The sequence below is a fragment of the Zeus faber genome (assembly GCF_960531495.2).
Source record: "Zeus faber genome assembly, chromosome: 7".
Lineage (NCBI taxonomy): Eukaryota > Metazoa > Chordata > Actinopteri > Zeiformes > Zeidae > Zeus > Zeus faber.
The window spans coordinates 18,195,827-18,214,373 of record NC_137203.1 but is presented as its reverse complement, the minus strand read 5'-3'; the positions used below and the strand labels follow the sequence as shown (position 1 = coordinate 18,214,373).

At 44.9% G+C, this 18,547-nt stretch overlaps 2 protein-coding genes across 2 annotated transcripts; one reads left to right on the top strand and one right to left on the bottom strand.

The window, feature by feature from the left end:
• Nucleotides 1-77: 77 nt before the first annotated feature.
• On the bottom strand, nucleotides 78-3,908 carry cenph (centromere protein H). Its single transcript, XM_080004536.1, has 10 exons — nucleotides 3,832-3,908; nucleotides 3,475-3,654; nucleotides 3,204-3,259; nucleotides 3,079-3,124; nucleotides 2,904-2,972; nucleotides 1,669-1,725; nucleotides 1,493-1,556; nucleotides 1,108-1,159; nucleotides 525-685; nucleotides 78-213 (listed from the first exon to the last, which is right to left on the bottom strand). The coding sequence occupies exons 2-10, from the start codon at nucleotides 3,588-3,590 to the stop codon at nucleotides 121-123; spliced, it is 714 nt and encodes a 237-aa protein (XP_079860662.1). The 5' UTR covers nucleotides 3,591-3,654; nucleotides 3,832-3,908; the 3' UTR covers nucleotides 78-120.
• A 3,287-nt stretch (nucleotides 3,909-7,195) lies between these two features.
• LOC307233028 (betaine--homocysteine S-methyltransferase 1-like) lies at nucleotides 7,196-10,491 on the top strand (the record flags this gene model as incomplete). The annotated part of the gene is made up of 8 exons (XM_080004241.1): nucleotides 7,196-7,204; nucleotides 8,052-8,184; nucleotides 8,686-8,798; nucleotides 8,947-9,138; nucleotides 9,221-9,368; nucleotides 9,466-9,648; nucleotides 9,757-9,985; nucleotides 10,381-10,491. The coding sequence occupies 8 exons, from the start codon at nucleotides 7,196-7,198 to the stop codon at nucleotides 10,463-10,465; spliced, it is 1,092 nt and encodes a 363-aa protein (XP_079860367.1). The 3' UTR covers nucleotides 10,466-10,491.
• Nucleotides 10,492-18,547: the final 8,056 nt, after the last annotated feature.

The following is an 18,547-nucleotide window of genomic DNA, read 5'->3' as shown; positions in this document are numbered from 1 at the left end:
TCAAATCGCTTTGCACCGAGAAGTGCAACGATCACAAACGACGCCAAATCGACTCAATTCTTTTTTTCTTTATTGATATTTACAGTAAAGACAAGTCAATATACATGGTTATGGTCAACTTCAGTCCGAAATGGGAAGGTCTTCCAGTGTCATGGCAATGGATTTCAATTTAGGGTCATCCAGCCAATTCACCTTACAGGCGATAAGGATACCCTGTGGGGAAAAACACCCAAATCACAATCACAATATGTTTATTTGGCCAAATACATTTTGATATGCACGGATTTGTTGCATTGTAGTGCATAGACATGAAAGAATACTCGACATAAAAAATAAATCAAAATAAAACAATATATACGGAATACGCAAAATGCTCTCTATCCACGCGATAAAGATAAATGATAGTGATATATATATATATAATTACATGTTGTCACAGTTAAAGTTAACACATGTCGTTTTACATTCGTTCTTGAAATGCAACTCCAAATTCCATTACACATAATTATTTTCCCCCAATTTACCCGTAGGACGTTCTGCGTTATGACTGCCATCTTTTTGTATTTCTCCAGGTTGGACCGGCCTTTCTGCAGGGCAGCTTTGTACTTCTCTATGTCCGGGTGCTCTTGCTGGTTGAGCAGCTCCTCGATCTCTTTCATTTTCTCATGTGTCAGCCGCTTCAGCTCTAAGAGAAAGAAAACAGAAGAGTTTAGTCATCACCGGCTTAGTGCAGCGGAGGAACAAGTGACATAAATGTTACAGCGTTGTTTGTTTGTATGCGTTTTCACGTTTTTTATTTCTCTATGTTTCCTTGGAGTCAATCTCAGTGTGGCTACCCTGGTGAAATAAAGACCAGTCAAGTTTCCAGTGAGACGTAATGCCGGATGGTTTCTCCCCAAACATAGAAAATAATACAAATCTAAAATTACCGTTTTTTTTTACCTTAATTCAACCAGAAGGACCCGTGAGATTAAAATGTGATTCACGAAAGAGAACTTCCAGAGCATTCAAGGCCTGGAGGTACAACACCTCCACACCCGCTGAAACGTAGGCAACGTGAGTTCTGGGGTTAACGAGGAACCAAATATATAACACTGCATAATATACCCAGCCGCTTCTTCTGGGTGTCTGTGATTTGATCCTTTAGATCTCTTGATTCCTGTTAACAAAACAGTCACATAAAACAATGTTTACCTTCAAACAATATCAGTTGTTTGAATAAATCGCTCTTTTTCCACAGAGACAGTCATTTAGTTTGAGCCGCAAAGTTAACAGCAACCCACTCCCTTGAAAAGAAAAAGTAACATTGCCTTCCTAAAATGTTTTTGGAGATCATTTTTGTATCCAAACATACTTTTAAAAGAGTTTTACAACAGCTTATCAAATTAGTTCACTGGAGTACCAACATAAAGACAAAAACTATCTTGAACAGTGCAACGCCAGTGGAGATAAACATTAAAATGTGTTGACAATGAACAATAAAATCCTTTACCTGCTGAAGCTGTGTAATTTGTGAACACAGGGCCATGCAGCGATCACTCTCTGCTTTTATATCACTGTGGAAAGGGATTAAACAGTCGGTTACAGCAAAATGGTTTGATTAAATAGTTAAACTGACACAACAAAAAATATAACTATGAAATGTTGTTTCAACTTGATTGGACTTACTCAGACCCTGAATCATTTTGTTTCAGCTTTTCCGCGATCGCATGCCACATTTGCATTCTGAGATAGATAGATAGATAGATAGATAGATAGATAGATAGATAGATAGATAGATAGATAGATAGATAGATAGATAGATAGATAGATACTTTTATTATCCCCGAGGGGAAATATCTTTGATGCAGCAATCAAAATAGGCAATAAGACATTAAACAAAAGCACAATACACACGGTAAAAATGATCAGTACTTAAAAAATGATCAACGAATACACATCCTCAGCTTTAATATTAACGACAGACTACAACTGTACAAAAAAATGAAATGTATCAAATACAATACAATACATAAGATACAAAATAATATACTAATACAAGGAGAGGAAAGTGCTGCAAGCTGTTCTTGCTCAGCATCACAAGTGATTGATGACGCTGATGCTCTGCTCCCCCTTCGTCAGACTATTCAAACAGCTCTTATAAAAAAAAAACATTAAATAGATGATGCTCAACCCATTCGGTGTGGCCAGATGTTTTTTCAGTAGGGGTCCCTCTCAATCGTTTAAATTAAAGAGGTGCCGCAAACATGTTTTTTGAGCCCACACTGAAAAATATGACGTTTCGGGCGCCATCCAGTGGTTGAAATCGACACAAAGCGCACAGAGTGAGCCTGAGGAATATACTTCTTGACAGACTGTGCAGTAATATTAGCCAGTAGTGAAGTGTTTGTATCTGTATCTTTTCTTTAGTCAGATGAAAGCATACGGGTAACTGCATATGAATGCATATGGATATTGGATATTTGGATAACATCTTAAACAGACCGACTTCAAATACATGTACTTCATTTTATGAGTGCACAACGAAGAACGTCTTATGAGGCTGCAAGACAAATGGTTGCAATCATTAAATACACAATTTTTGTAGTCTTGGTCTTGTTTCTTATATATGTGTGGAATAAAATTGTATCGATTTTATACGAGTTAATGTCAATTATTCAGAGGCTGAAGAATCACTGGCCCACACCTGCACACACAGAATAGGTAGATAATTGAAATTCTGAGGCTATTATCGTAAGAACTGTTTGAATACTCTGGTAAAGGTCTGGTCTGGAGGAACCAAAAAGGCAGTATGATCAATAAACTGTGATGCTGCGCTCGAGTAGTGGGCTGGACCCAAGACACTCTTTCGATACAGCCGCATCTGAACTAGTTGGATGTGTGTATCTCTAAAGTAACAGTACCTGTGCAATGCTATCGTCTTGTTAAAATGGGCTGTCTTTGCGTCTTCCAAATCACTGCCATCATCAGCCCTGCATGAATAGTCAAGTATAGAACATTACATTTTGTAAAAAAAATAAATAAAAAATTAACTAGATATAATTATAGATTTATAGTGACAGGCTGGAGGATACTCACAAGTCTCTCTTAAGTTCAGATGCATTACATGATGTTTTGATTTTCACTGTAGAAAAACAAAAGGTTATTTCTCTCCGGTGAAATGGAATACAAACCGGGAAGCTGTAAGTGACGGTGCAACAGACCTGCGCTGAGCTGCACCATCATCTCAAAGCACTGGTTGGACATCTGCTCTTTTATCCTGAAATGAACATATAGACTCAGCACATTCATCGTGTCGATGATATTACGACGGGCTGTGCGCGGGGGACCTGTGCCACACTGCCGGCACGCTCAAAAATGGAAAGAGCAAAAATTGCCAATATGCAACGAACCTGAAATGTTATGGATACATAGTCAATGTACAATAAAAACGAATGACCTCATTTTGATAAACATACGCTAGAACCACAGCACCTGAGTATGTCTGTGAGGGAGCTGTCCTGCAGGCCGTGGGCACCCTTCGGATGGGGCCCTGCAGCGGGGGGCTCTTCCTCAGGCCTCTGACCGCGGTCCTCAGGCTCCATCTCCATCCCCTGACGGTCCTCCGTCGGAAGACAGGACGACACCGAGGCCGACTGACGGTCCCTCCACCCGCTGCAGCACAGAGCGCCCGCGGCGGATTGGTAACGACGTCGAGTGGAGGAAAAACATCGACTCAACGATTTCTCACACGTTCTTGTTAGTCAAAGCGGAACTGAACTAACTGGAACATTCGGAATAATCGCGTCAGTCGTTTTAAAATGCGGCGGTTGATTCTGGATGTGAACTTACGTGAAGTTTGACTGGAATGTCTCTATTGCTCCGTTTTCCCCCTTTTCCTCTGGACTCAAGAACGTACGCGAAAAAACGTAAACATTCAAAATGGCGCTGTCGGCCCGCCGGGATATGACGACAGAAAGGGGGGCGACCAATCAGGGCGCTTCTTTCAACCCAGTCGTTCTCCCGCGTCAACCCCACAGCGCCCACTCCACCACACAGCGGTAGACAACGCGACGCAATCGCCTTCGTGGCGATGAATTGACTATTTTCCAGATCAGAGATGCGTGCGTTCGGTTACTTTTAAAATGATGCCCGTTTATGACCAAAAATTCAGTGAAGCTAAATGTAAAATGTGAAACCAAATGGTGCACTACATGTGTTAACACCAACCCCCACACACACATATTGTATTTATTTTTCTTCTGCGTTCGCTGAACGAATGGTATTGAATACTTTGAGTCATTCCTTTCTATTCTTTTTATTTTCTATCGTTTTGATGTCTTGTGGTCAGTGGGGCATGGTGGTCCCACAGGACAGAGAGGTCAGGGCAACCTGGTTAGATCTATTCCACGATAAGCGCCTGATCAGAATCGTCTCTGGTTCTGGCGTAAACATCACGTAAAACGCCACATGTATTTATTTATCTATGTGTCTATCATTGTCTGTTCCAGTGCTTCACAATATTTTCGGGGGGTGAAATAATGCCACAGCACACACCGCTATTTGTAAACAGGTGTATTGTTATGGCCTAATAAAAGTCATGCAAGACTCAAATCTTTTTTTTCTGTAGTCTATTGCTCTTGTGCGTGTGTGATAAATAAGTGACAGAAGTGACACCAATATTGCCCCAGATCGAAACTATTAGTCTTTCCAGGTGATTCAGAAAATAAATTCCTTGTTTTTTTTCTGGTTTACCTGTCACCGTACGCTCACACTGCCAGAAGCCAGTTGGATCTCTGTTGAAATGAAGTTCCCGTGGAGACTGCCCCAACACTTCCATATCGTTTGATTAAAAGCATTTTCCATGTACAATACGACGTCATATAGCACAAATCGCATGGTCAGAACACATGTGAATATTCTTTGAGAAGTAAATGTGACATAGTAAAAAACAAATTAATTTTAGACTACTGTATGTGCATTTACACACTCGCACACATCCACAAAGACTGACAGAAGGTTGCAATGTTTGTAGGGTTGTTGTTTTTTTTATCATTAGTTGAAGAGTGCAAGAGAAAATGGAATGGAGACATACAGAAGGCAGAGAAAGAGAAAGACAGGAGCAGGAGTGGTTTATAATGTTGCACATATTAATATGTTATATGTTATATTATATTTCATAAATATATATAAAAATAGCCATGACACTTAAAAATAAATATATTTGCACAGAACACCTACTGTATGAATGCAGCTAGGGGCACATTAATCTGTTTATACGCTGCTATGGCAACTACTCAGGAATGAATTGAACAGGATCAGCCGCAAGCGACAGCGATCGCTTGTGGTTTCAAGCCTTAAAGATTTGAAACTTCCCTTTAACATATTTGTGTACCTATGTAGACGCAGGACGCACAGAGGTGTTTTCAGTTTGGATTAAAGTCGATTTAAATTATTTTTATTTAGAAGTGTGAAAGGACGACGCGTTGAAAAGCAAAAGTGTGTCTACTTTCAAGCAAATACATACATCACATGCACATGCACACACACACACATATAGACACACACACACACACACACACACACACACACACATAGACAGTCTTCGTCTCAGTCGCAGAGCCCTGAACCCTTACCTCCTGCTAGCTCGCTGTTTGCTGTTTATTGAAAGTTTATTAATTAATATTACTAGGTCACGCATCTAAATTGCACCACAATCGCCACTGCAGGTCCTTTGGTCCCAAGCAATACACCCACCAAGTGTGAAGTAGATTGGATGAACAGTTGTTGAGATAATCGAAGGACACAGTACATACAGATAGACAGAGATCCATTCCTTTATAGTTAGTGTGGAAATCTCTGTTGCACATACATATTGTGCCTAAAATGAATAATAAATGAGAATCTTGTGTAACAAGTTTCATACTGATGTGGAGTCACGTTAAAGTGTTCAGGTCACGTGGTGTGGGTGAGACGGGGCTCCGCGTCCCAGTCTTGTCATGCACACAAGGCTGAAAGTTTTAAAAAGTTATGCTTTGTTATGTCTGTTTTTATGGTGCATTCAAAATCCTCGTAAAAAAACAGGTCTACTACTACTGTACTTATAGTCAAACCGGGATTAGGTTTTAATAAGAAGCCTGTATTGCATTTCAAACCCCTATTCCTGATTTGTGAGTTATTGCTCAGACTTTTTAACATTTTTAATCTTGGAGTTTTTTGGGCTAAACCGATCTTACACACGACAACCGCAATACGCAAAGACATGGTTGAGGTCTCGTTAGATTTCAGACATTTTGTCATTCAAGTTTGATCAATATCCATCGATATTTGGAGCAGAAATTTGTGAAAAACTGTCGTCATTTAATGAGTTTTAAGGAGCGGGCCACTTTGTGACATCATCATCCAAAGTTATATAAGTCCACGTTTCGTCCCTCGGAGGTCATTCCTCTCCAGCCACTCGCGAGTGCGACAGTTAGACAGACAACTTGAGCCGGTTCTGCGTTTAAAGGAGAGTCTTAAAACCGTAGCTCATATGACACGAACAGCTACACTGCATCCTGTGCATTACTGCCTGCAGCCATATTTCTATTTGTGTTTAGACTTGACTGGAGGGTTAAAAACCTGTGCATTTCTTTTTTTCCAACACTGACACGCCAGTTTGCAATGAGCCAGGATGAAGGATTCCCAAAAGAATTAAAGTATGTGTGAAGATGCTTGAAAATTGTGCACATTTGAGAATTTCAAATGCAGTTCTCATTCAAACTCAAGGCACCATCCGAGAAGGTCGTTTTGAGGTAAAGTGCGTCCTGCAAGGTGCGATTGGAATGTTGTTACACCTGTTAGCTGATTTATCATAAGAACACCGATGGCGACAAGTGGTAGCGTGCTGCTGTGTCCTTGAGCAACCCCTTAACTGCTCGCCGTCACTGCCGCATGGCAGCCCACCGCTCCTAGATTTGTCAGTTTCTAGGATGCAGAGAAATGCCTTTTGTTGCCTCAGTACTTGTACTCTGCGCAATGACAATTTGTTGAATCCAATGTAATCTAAAAAATTTCACTGTAAAACCCTGTATTCAGCTAGACTCCCTATCTAGGTCGAGTTGCATAATTAGAGCGGGACACTCCATTGGATGCATTTAAAGACCACTCCCCCACTGGGCGCAGACTGAAAGCTTAGCTCTGTGAATCGCAGCAGACCTTGTTTCTGGAACGCACCATGAAAAGGGTAAGTACTATGCAACAATGGAATTTAACTGCTGATGGTGTTTTGTATGGAGAATTGCAATTTGACATTTGACCTACAGTATATCCCCTTTAAACATTTGGCACGTTTCGCAAACATCTAAATGAAAAAGATGTTGTGCAAAGCTTCCCTTTTCCTCGTACTCTTTATGAACTGACACTAGTCAGCTCGAGTGTTACTTTGTATATGACACTTTATAAGTTACTGTCATATTCATCTTTGCGTGTGTGTGTGTGTGTGTGTGTGTGTGTGTGTGTGTGTGTCAATTCTATTTTTTATCATTACGATTGTTACACTTTTCTATGTTTCTTGTAATATGACAAATACTAATATCCCCTGAAGCCAGGGGATATTAAGAGGATATTTCTACCAAACGGGTTTACCATTCCAAACAGGTGGTCGTGGGAGTCTCTACCCACATAAATGGCGAGAGTTTATTGATGTTCAGCAAATGAAAACCTCGCCGGACAAAACGGGAACATAAAATAAGGATGATAATGAATCCCCGGGTTCGGTTGCGTAGCAGCGACCTGCACCCTGCGATCCCCACTGAAAGGCAGCACAACATGTAAGAAAACTCTCCCGGCCGGGTCCGAACAATCGAGCGCTAAAGAGGCTGATCGGGGCAGGACCCGGTACAGCTGCGCCGCCACGGGGCCAAGCCTGCGGGCCGCGGCGTAACCCCGCCCCCTCGTCTGCCACAGTGGTAAACTTTCCTGTTTGCTTCAGCCCAAGATCAAAATCAGCATTTGTTTTATTTGCATGCATCTTTTTCTTTAAATATGTAATCATATGTTTGTGTGTTTTTCTATCTGCTTCGCTCTCACAGGGTATTTTAGAGCGGTTGAATGCAGGGGAGGTGGTGGTGGGCGACGGGGGCTACGTGATGCAGCTGGAGAGGCGCGGCTACGTGAAGGCAGGACACTGGACGCCTGAAGCAGCCGTCGAGCACCCGGAAGCAGGTAGCGTTTTGGAAAAAGCCGCTCGGGTTTCATAATATACACATACAGATCAGCTACCAAAGCATTGATGATGAATAGGAAGCTAAAGTCATTGAAGTTTAATTTGGAGAGTAGCCAGCTTCCAATGGGTTTCATGGAGGATGTCAAGTATTGGTAGGGGTGTGATACTTGAATGTTGTCAGGGCGATATTATTCCACCACAGGGGCAAGAGGCTTAATCATCGGAGGTATTTTGTTGGATACTTTCAACGTATTTTGATGATGACAACAGCTGGTTGCATTGGTGAAGGCCAAACAGTATCTAAGAGGTCTCAATACGTCTCAGACAGTGTCTGAGTGTTCCTGGTTAGTTCTAGAGTTTATTGTCATGACAACACGCAGCCGTTGAAAAACATAATCATGAAGCTGAGAAAAATAGATAACAAACCGGTTTGGACAGCTACCGTTTAGGCCGGACGACAGTTTTCGTCCTCATTTTCCTCCTCGTCCGGTGTGTCTCAGTGCGGCAGCTGCACAGGGAGTTCCAGAGGGCCGGCGCTGACGTGCTTCAGACCTTCACCTTCTACTGCACTGACGAAAAGCTCGACATCAGCGGCAGTGCCAAGAACCTTACCGTCAGTATCTCCCCCCTCTTTTCCGAGGTGGATGTTGATATTTAGAATGATCCGATGCGAAAACTCCCAGAAATTCTCATTCCCCTTGCCATCGTAAAGACTATTGATTTGCATATTGCTGTGTTGGTCGTTCTGCCGCGTTGCGCAGGGAGCCCAAATCAACGCGGCGGCCTGTGACCTCGCCAGGGAAGTCGCGGACGAGTCCGGTGCGCTGGTGGCCGGGGGAGTGTCTCAGACCCCCGTTTACCCGAAAAATCACAACGAGGCTGAGGTTAAAGCCATCTTCCAGAAGCAGCTGGACGCCTTCCTCAAAAAGAACGTTGACTTCTTCCTGGTGGAGGTATTGCCCGAACCCAAAGGAAAAAAAATAAAATGCTTCGATACCAATGTTTGAATGACGGTGAATAAACGTGCTCCTACAGTTCTTCTCGTATGTAGAAGAGGCGGTGTGGGCAGTGGAGGTGATGAAGAGCGGTGGCAAACCAGTCGGGGCGTCGCTCTGCATCTCCCCTCGCGGCGACAGTGCTGGAGTCCCGCCTGGAGAGTGCGCCGTCAGGCTGGTCCAAGCCGGTAACGGTGGCATTCTTTCAGCGCCCTCGTCGCTCTCCTTACAGCAGACATTGTTTTTTTTAGCATTTGTGTGCGCGTTCCGTGCGTGTCTGCTCAGGGGCGGATATAGTCGGAATAAACTGCCACCTGGACCCCCTGACCTGCGTCCGCACGGTGAAGCTCATGAAGGAGGGGTTGGACAAGGCCGGCCTCCGAGCTCACCTCATCGTGCAGCCGCTGGGCTTCCACACGCCTGAATGCAACCACAGTGGATACGTATCCCTCCCCGAGTTCCCCTTCGGTCAGTCGTCAGCGACTCTATATATCATAGAGACTGACGCTAAATATTTTTCCGTTGTCCCCGGGCTGACCTTCTCGCCGATCCTCATGCATGTGCTTGTTCTTGCAGCGTTGGAGGCCCGAGCAATGACCCGCTGGGACATGCACGCGTACGCCAGAGAAGCGTACGCCGCCGGAATCCGCTACATCGGCGGCTGCTGCGGCTTCGAGCCGTACCACATCAGGGCGATCGCCGAGGAGCTGGCCGCAGAGAGGGGGTTCCTGCCGGCGGCGTCCGACAAACACGGCCCCTGGGGCGCGGCCCTGGAGACCCACGCCACACCCTGTGTCAAAGAAAGGTACGAGATGAAAACGGAAATAGACTTGAGACGCATGGGATTTAGGAATTTCTGGTGTTGACCTGACGTCTGTGGTTGGTGCGTGTAGCCATAGTACGCTGTATGGGAAAGTTTACTTGGATCGGTCTCTGTCTTGGTGGCGTTTTGCAGTGCGTCCTGGTTCACGGTTCGGCCGCAAAAGGACGTAAAGTGATTCCTAATTCTATAAACCTACATATTCCTTGGGGGCCTTTTTGGAAGATGAATTTCTGTCAAATGCTCGAACGCAAAGTCAAACGTCAGTGTGTGCCTCACACAGGATTGTATGCTCTTTTTTTTACAATTTTTTTTCAGAAAGTCAAGAGAAGAAAAGCGTGACTTCTTAACTCCGTTTGCATTTTTTTATTCCACCTCAGGGCTTCCCGGGAATACTGGGAAAACCTTCTGCCTGCGTCGGGGCGTCCCAAATGTCCTTCCATGGCCACGCCGGCGGATGAATGAGCAGAGAGGCTCGAACTCCATGTTGTCGCACCTGCACTATCTCAACAGAGCAAGAGATATTTGTGAAACAAATTACAATGTCCACACATTTTTAATGTCGGCCCTCTGTACACTTTACACCTGCTTCTCAGGGAGCACACTCCCTGCATCAGCACAAATCAAAGAAGGTAATTCACATTGGGGAGGCAGGGGGGAAAGCGGCCAGAGGAACCGTGTGAAGCGCTGCTGACAGGTTGCCATCACGTTGAGTCATAACATCGAATTCCCTTTCGCGTACATTTATATCAGCAAGACATAAGTACTTTTGTTGCTCTGCGAAGGTGCAGGAGCAGGGGGCTCAGGCGGTCGAGTGGGTCGTCTAGCATTCCAAAGGTTGCTGGTTTGATCCCCGCTTCCTCCTGCTGGCATGCTCAAGTGTCCTTGAGCAAGGCACTCGATGGCTGTGCCCATCAGCGTGCGTGTAATTTTAAGTGGCTGTGGACGAAGAGCGTCTGCTAAATGATGAGTTGAAAGCCTGCCATGATGTAGTGTAAAGAATGTGTCGCAAACCATTGATAGAGAAACACTGTCGTGTTTACATTTAACCTCTCGACTTCCTTGTGAGCTAATGCTGCTCTGCCGCAGTGTCTCCTTCCTCCCCGTTTGGTAACCAACCTGGTTATGGGCTTCCTTAGGAGTCAAGAGACGCCTATAACTTCCATAGAATAATTATGGTGCTTTTTCTCCGTGCACGTGAATAGATAAACTTGTTGCACTTCAGACACAGCGTGGTCTCGTCATTTTCTTATTTCGCACATTTTAAGGCTCAAAAGCATTTACTGTTGGCTTATATGTATCCAGTACTGTGCAAAGGTTTTAGGCACTTGTGAAAAAATGCTGTGAAGTGAGGGTGCTTTCAAAAATAACTCCATGAATGTTTTTTATTTATAAATTAACCATACATAGTAAGTGCAGTAAACAATTAGTAAAACCTTAATCAAATCAATATTTGGCGTGACCAGTCTTTGCCTGCAAAACAGCACCAATTCTCCTAGATGCACTTGCATATAGTTTATTTTATTTTTTTGGTTGTTTTTATTTCTTAACACCTCCCCCTGTAACTGGATCCTGGACTTCCTGACGGGCGGACCCCAGGTGGTGAGAATGGGAAATCTCTCCTCCTCTACCCTGGCCCTGAGCACCGGAGCCCCGCAGGGCTGCGTACTCAGTCCCCTCCTGTACGCCATGTTCACACATGACTGTGTGGCCAAACGCAGCACCAACACCATCCTGAAGTTTGCGGACGACACCACCATCCTTGGTCTCATCTCTAACAACGTCCTCCTACAGAGAGGAGCTCAGTGTCTTGGCAACATGGTGCCAGGACAACAACCTCTCTCTCAACGTCTGCAAGACCAAAGAGAGGATCCTGGACTACAGGAAACGACAGGGCACGCCCCCATCCACATCGTTGGAGCTGAAGCGGAGAGAGTCTCCTGCTTCAAGTCCCTCGGTGTGTCCATCAGTGATGACCTCTCCTGCTCCAGGCGATCGGACGCGGCAGTAAAAACTGCCCAAAAGCGCCTATTCTTCCTGAGGAGACTCAAGAAGTTTGGCATGTCTGTCAGGAATCTCACCAGCCTCTGCCGACGCACCGTTGAGAGCGTTCTCACTGGCTGCATCACCGCCTGGTACGGCAGCTGCTCCGCTGCTGATCGCCAGGCGTCACAGGCATCATTGGCTGTCACCTCCCCTCCGTGCAAGACATCTAGCGCACAGGACGCCTGAGGAAAGCACGGAAAATCATAAAGGACTACAGCCACCCAGGCTACGGACTGTTCACGCTGCCGCCGTCTGGTAAACGTTACCGGAGCATCCGGGCACGGACTGCCAGACTCACCAACAGTTTTTACCCTCAGGCCATCAGGCTTCTCAACCTGCAATCTGTAGTCACCTCTGTAAATTGAATGTACATCCCCACAACTACATGTACATATCCACCGGCACTCCTTCACTTTATATTTATATCCATATCTTGTGCAATAGACTGACCTATTTCTGTTGGAACCCGCTACAATGTTCCAAGTATTTCAGTTTCCGTTTTAGGATTCTTTTTCTTATTTTCATTTTATGTACATGCACTGTGACCTCTTGCCCGTATTTGTAACATCGACTCTTTCTCTTTTTTTGAATTTTTTTATATTCAACTTTTATTTTATTCGAAAAAATGTATTTCCTCCTTAACTTTGCCTTGTTATTTTATCACTGTATGCCCACTACGCCGTTGTTGCCTGTCATGCCCCAAGAATTTCATTGTACCGAATGACCTTGTGTCGTACTGTACACTTTGAACTTTGAAACACTTTAAACTTTGAACTTTGAACTTCGAGTGCAATGAAGATCTGATAATAATAATTGAACAAATAAAATGTACAGCGTGCATCACATTTCTGGGTACCCAAAGAGGCTTTATAGGGCATGGTGGTAATAAGAGCTAAATGGTAGAGCAAATAAATCGTCAACTTTGAAGTAGCAAAAGGTACAGTGATTAAGTCCATATGCTCAATGACATTTCAGTCAATTAATTATATTTTTGCATATAATTTTCGGATTGTGAACAGCCGCTCTTTGTCACCGTTCTAATTTGTCCTTGTTGCCCCTTGTTCCATGGTCTTTTTTTTCCCTTTCTTTGTCAGTGGATACAGATGAAAAGCCATCGGCTCTAAAAACACAGCACACAGCAGCAGCTCAACAGTAAAGCTCTGGCCCCCGGGGGGGTGGGGGTAATTCCAGGGTTTCGCTGCAAACTCTGTTGCCTCTCGCCCGCAACCGCACTTCGGTGACAGTTTTTGCAAAAGCCTTCCTCTCCGATCGGCTCAGCTCACTTTGGAGGGAGATCAACGAATGGAGAGCGTTGCTGGGGTCGCTCTGCTTCACGGCGTGACGGCAAAACCTCAGGTCCCACCGAGATTTGAACTCGGATCGCTGGATTCAGAGTCCAGAGTGCTAACCATTACACCATGGAACCACCTGTGACCGCCTCTTTCGGAGAAGAACTCACAACATGACGTCACTACGGTTGGCTTCACGCAAGGATGACTCATGGGTGTTTCAGATGTTTCTCAACGGTTCCTGTTCGTAATACAACCCTATCAGCCTCTGGATTTCCTTTCTTTTTAAGTCCAGAACTGTCTGTAGCTCATAATAATAATAATAATAATAATAATAATAATAATAATAATAATAATAATAATAATAATAATAATTGGTGATTATTAGTGACAACCCTATTTTTTTTCCTCTGATTTTATAACTTTTATTTTTATTTTTTTTCTTTCTTTTTTTAAATTATTTTTTAATTATGTTTTTTCTTTGTCCTGTGGACGACCTGTAGAATGACGAGAGCACAGTTTTTGGTCATAAAGAACCACCACCAACCCCCCTCTGTGGAGAACTATTTATCATGTTTGGGTCTATAAACAACTGATCACTACCCCAAGAGGGGGAGAATCACCATGGTGAGACACATAAACATAGAAACAAACAACATTTACACAAAAACATTAACATTGGATGACAACATGTATTGAAAAACAGTGAATTGGTTCCAGGAAAACTGGAACTACTCACGTGGCCTCTTCCTGTCATAGGCAGTAAATAAGGGGGATGTAACCAGGAGGGTGCTGGGGTGTGTTTAAAGGAGGTGTGTGTGTGTGTGTGTGTGTGTGTGTGCGGTGTCCACCGGTGAGTGTACATGACTTATCCCAATTGGTTCTGGTGTAGAAGGTCGTTATTATGTCGCGGCGCCTCCGAGCAGTGGAAAGGCCCCCCCCCCCCACAGGAGGCCCCCGGGCCCCCAGAGAAGCCGGAGGTCCGTGCAGCAACCCCCAGCCCGGCCCCGAGGAGCATAACCCAGTCCCAGGGAGCATGACCCGGCACCCCAGGGGCGCACACATACAACCCACCCCCAAGTGCAGGCACAGGACCCAGGCCGCGGGCGCCAGGCACAGACCACAGCCGACCAGATGCCCCACCCGGCATTAGTGCCGGGTGCCCATCCAAGTAGCAGAGTGATTTTATATTTTTAACCGTCTTGGCATTTTTCGGGCTAAAGGTGTCTGGAACAAGGCAGCCGCAGTACGCACAGACATGGTTGAGGTCTCGTAAGAACCAGGACATTTCAGACGTCTTGTAGTTCGAGTTTGATTAATATCAATGTACATTTGGAGCAGAAATTAGTGGAAAAACTGTTGTAATTTTACCGGAAGTAGAAGATCGTTCTGAGTTTGTGCAAAGTCTGAGGAGCTCCTAGCAAAGCCCTGGAAAATGAAGACCCCTATCTCCATCAACAAAACAGAGGTCGGACATTCCGCCGTCCCAGAACCCAAAGGACAGCCTTGTCCCAAAGGACAGGCAAATCCCCACCCACAAAATGCTGCACTCCCTCAAAAAGTGCAGGGCCTTCAGAAAGAAACCGCTTGATCAGAGGGAGGACTTTCTGAAAGAGCATTCATTTGCTTCAGATGCTGCACCTCAGCAACCCATCAAGTTCAAGTTCAAGAGATTATTTGTCACATTCATATACATATGGTCATATACTGTATATATGCAGTGAAATGTCATGACACCCGGTGATTATGCACAATAAGCTCTATAAGCTCTAAAAATACTAAAAATAATAAATGTATCAAGCCAAGGACTGTAAAGCGGAAATCCACTGTTCAGAGTGCAACAGTGTTTCATCACATCTCAGCCCTTAATGCTGGTTCCCCCACCTGGGTAGCGGAGGGGTACTCCTGGCACAGCGCATGGCGGGAAAGCAAGTTGCCACAGTGCAGGGTAGGGAGCAGGTTGAACAGCTGTTCTCTCTACGTCGTCCTCAGACGAGGCTCCCATCGGTGTCTCCAGTCATCCCTGTTCTCCATACATCTGGCTAGCTCCTTTGTGCTTTCCGCACCAGCATCTTTCCTTAGCACGTCCACATAGGTAGATGCGTGACGTCCTCCCTTCCTTTGATGGCTTGTCTCAGAGCATAGTCCAATACTATAATGAACAGGAAGGGGGCTAGGGTGTCTCTAGGTGCAGGAACTCACTACAAGATCTTCTAGGGTTGAAGATTCCCAGGCTGTACACATCACTGTCAATCTCTGGGGCTCAGCGGAAAGAAATGCCCACAACCGAGTCCAGCACATCAGACGGTCCACACAAGCAAGCCATTTGTACTACACCATGTTCCCTCTGATCTAAACCCCTGCTGATCATGGTACAAGAGCTGCCTCAGCCAGTCAGTTATCTCTCTCCTCTTGGCTAACTGGACCTGCTTTCCTCACGGAGACACAAGAGAGTCGACCACCCGACAAAGACTTAAGCTCATTAACCCTGGAACTGATGTGGAGTTGCATCCTGGAGTTACTGTCTGCATCACATGTCGTTCAGCCAGGCTTGGCAGTGCGCACTTTGAACGTTTGTCTGGTTGGAGATCTCTCTTAAGAGTCATGGCCCGGCTCTCACACATCGCTTACTTCTTTGCCAAAGCATCTAAGAACAGCCCTCTGTCATGGCTTGCACATCTGCAGCAGGCCTCTATCCAAAGAGCAGCTTGACCAAAGGCTTGGATAATTCTCAGTGTGCAGAACATAGTCTAAGAAGAGGAGATCAACTGCATCTAGAGGGGAAAGCCTGTTCCCAAACAACGTCCACTTAGCAAACTCTGCCCCTTCCTCGACCCGCATGGTCTCATTAGAGTTGGAAGCTATCTGACAAAAGCAGAAGTCACTTCAGCCAAATCCCATCTGGTACCTGTTTCTGGCAGGCACCACATCACCACATTGCCAATCACTTCCAAGAAGTTTCGCTCAGGTTCAGCACCAAGTCTGGCACTTCACTGAAGGAGCTGGATTTTGGGTCGTTGAGGAAGGCAATCCGTCAGCAGCCCATTCTCCAACTGCGTGACCTGTCAAAAGTACGTGGCAAAACAGGAGAGCAGAAGATGGCCGACCTGCCTACTGATCACTTAAGCATAGACCCTCCCTTCACATACCTAGTAGGGCTAGATGTGTTTGGCCCTTGGTCTGTTACCACAGGCACAATTGTCCCTGTGCTCCGTTCCTGCAAGAAAAAACAGAGTCAAATAAAATACAAACAAACATAAAAACATTGTGTTTTTACTTTATATGTATTTTATTTTACTTTACTTTTTTGAACAAAACAAAAAAGCACCGTGTATAAAGGATACACCTTCTCAGCCACACTAACTCCTCTGCTTACCCAGAAGGTCGATACACCTCCACTACCTCTGGGCCAGTTCAATGAGTGACCTCTTGAGACGTTCGTGGCAACAAGTCCAGAGCCTAGCTAACACCTTTTGGGAACGATGGAATTGGGAGTATATCAGTGACCTGCAGTGATGCCGCAGCTGTAGAAGCAGCAAACATGCAGGAAGGGTATCTTGTCCTTCTGCGGGACAACCAAGCCAAGAGGAACGACTGGCCTCTTGGCCTTGTTACAAAACCCTTTCGCAGCGACGACTGGAAACTAAAGAAGACTGAAGCTAGGTTCAGCAGGGACGCTACAGAGAGGCTGTTCCTTAGACCTGTCTCGGAGGCCCTCCTCCTTCTGTCCAACGACACCAAGGCAAGGAACTGTGAAGAGATGCCAGACGCCAGATGCCAGTGTTCTTTCTCTCCAAAATACCTTCATCAAGATCTCGCCTCTTACAAAGAATGAAGTTTGGTGCTGCGTACTGGCTGTTTATATGCATCAGAATCAGATTCAGAATCAGAATCAGAATAGTCTTTTTTGTCAAGTAAGTTTACCATCATGTGCGTCATCTGTACTTTAGTTCTGTCCCCTCTAATCGGCATTGTGACATCACAGCGCCATGACGTCCCAATCGACTTTGCGATGTCGTTATGCTATGACATCATAAATCAGCCAGTCGGATAATCCGGTAAAGCAGCACATCTGTGGCATATCCTTCCGTCCGCATTGTTATTGCCCTCGAGGAAGCAGAATCTGTACGTTTATTTGTGTATGCCCACAGTATAAGAGTTATTTTGCATTTGCGTAGAGATTGATTGTTAATCTGCGCATTTTTGTGCCGTTCCACAGTTTTACACCACAACCATTAAAAGCACTTAAAGTCAGCTCCCGTCTTGGGTACTTTATGGGAGAGTGTTCAGCTTGCTGTAAACATACGTGTGGTGAGGGCAGAAGAGGGACCTTTTTCATCCAAGGGTGCGGGGGTTTTTTTTGCAGACGAAGAGAATTCCCTGCTGTGCTCCTTGAGTCATCATGGGTTCTCACGATGCTCGGATGAATACCCACTGGATTCATGCAAAACATCTGACATAACCTGGGAATCACCACTACAGTCACGCCATCTACACTTCAAAATTCTGTGGCCTGGCCGCGGGGTCTAGACCGTCTAGACTTTGGGGCCCGACATTCCTTTCTATGGTAAAGCCACAAAGGCTGTATCTTCCTTTGTTGAGGTACACCTGTCATTACTTTCTTGTTATTTCACTGCTGCGGGTTTTTTTTTTTTTTTTGTATCGCGTATTTCAACAGAGAAAATCGATTTTGAAGAGTAGATGACGTCACCTCAGTGAGTCACCCCATGGCTGATCCCACAAAGTGTTTTTGGTTCTCACCAGTTTATTCAAGGTTCAAGAAAATGTGGGGGGGGGAAAGATAAAAATAAAATCCTTATTTAGCATGTGCTTTATAACACATATTGAAAAGTGAGTGTATTTGCGTTATGTATGTGCATTGATTGGGCAGGCGCAAGAAGTGAAAGGCAGTGAATAAATACTACTACTAATAAATTATTATTATTGTAAATATTATAAGTAAAATATATAATAAAAAGAATCCTTGAAAATATAATCAGAATGTAATAAGTCGCATAGACCCTGGAACGTTCTTTTTTCCCCCTCACCTAATGCTACGTATCAGCGCCCAGACCCTGGAAGCGTGGGGCGTTTAAAACTGTGTTTACACGGCGCCGGCCGCCCGCCCCGCTGGGCCCCTGACGTCGTCACGCCGCTACGCGCCGCTGCTCCGGTTCGTCCTTATTGAGTCTGCGACGGGAAGAAACCTGCG

Coding starts and splice junctions, on each gene's coding strand:
- cenph (XM_080004536.1), bottom strand. CDS start 3,590: ATGGAGATGGAGCCTGAGGACCGCGGTCAGAGGCCTGAGGAAGAGCCC. Junction 2,973..3,078: donor TCTGAACTTAAGAGAGACTT/GTGAGTATCCTC, acceptor CTATTCATGCAG/GGCTGATGATGGCAGTGATT. Junction 1,557..1,668: donor CAAAATGATTCAGGGTCTGA/GTAAGTCCAATC, acceptor CCCTTTCCACAG/TGATATAAAAGCAGAGAGTG.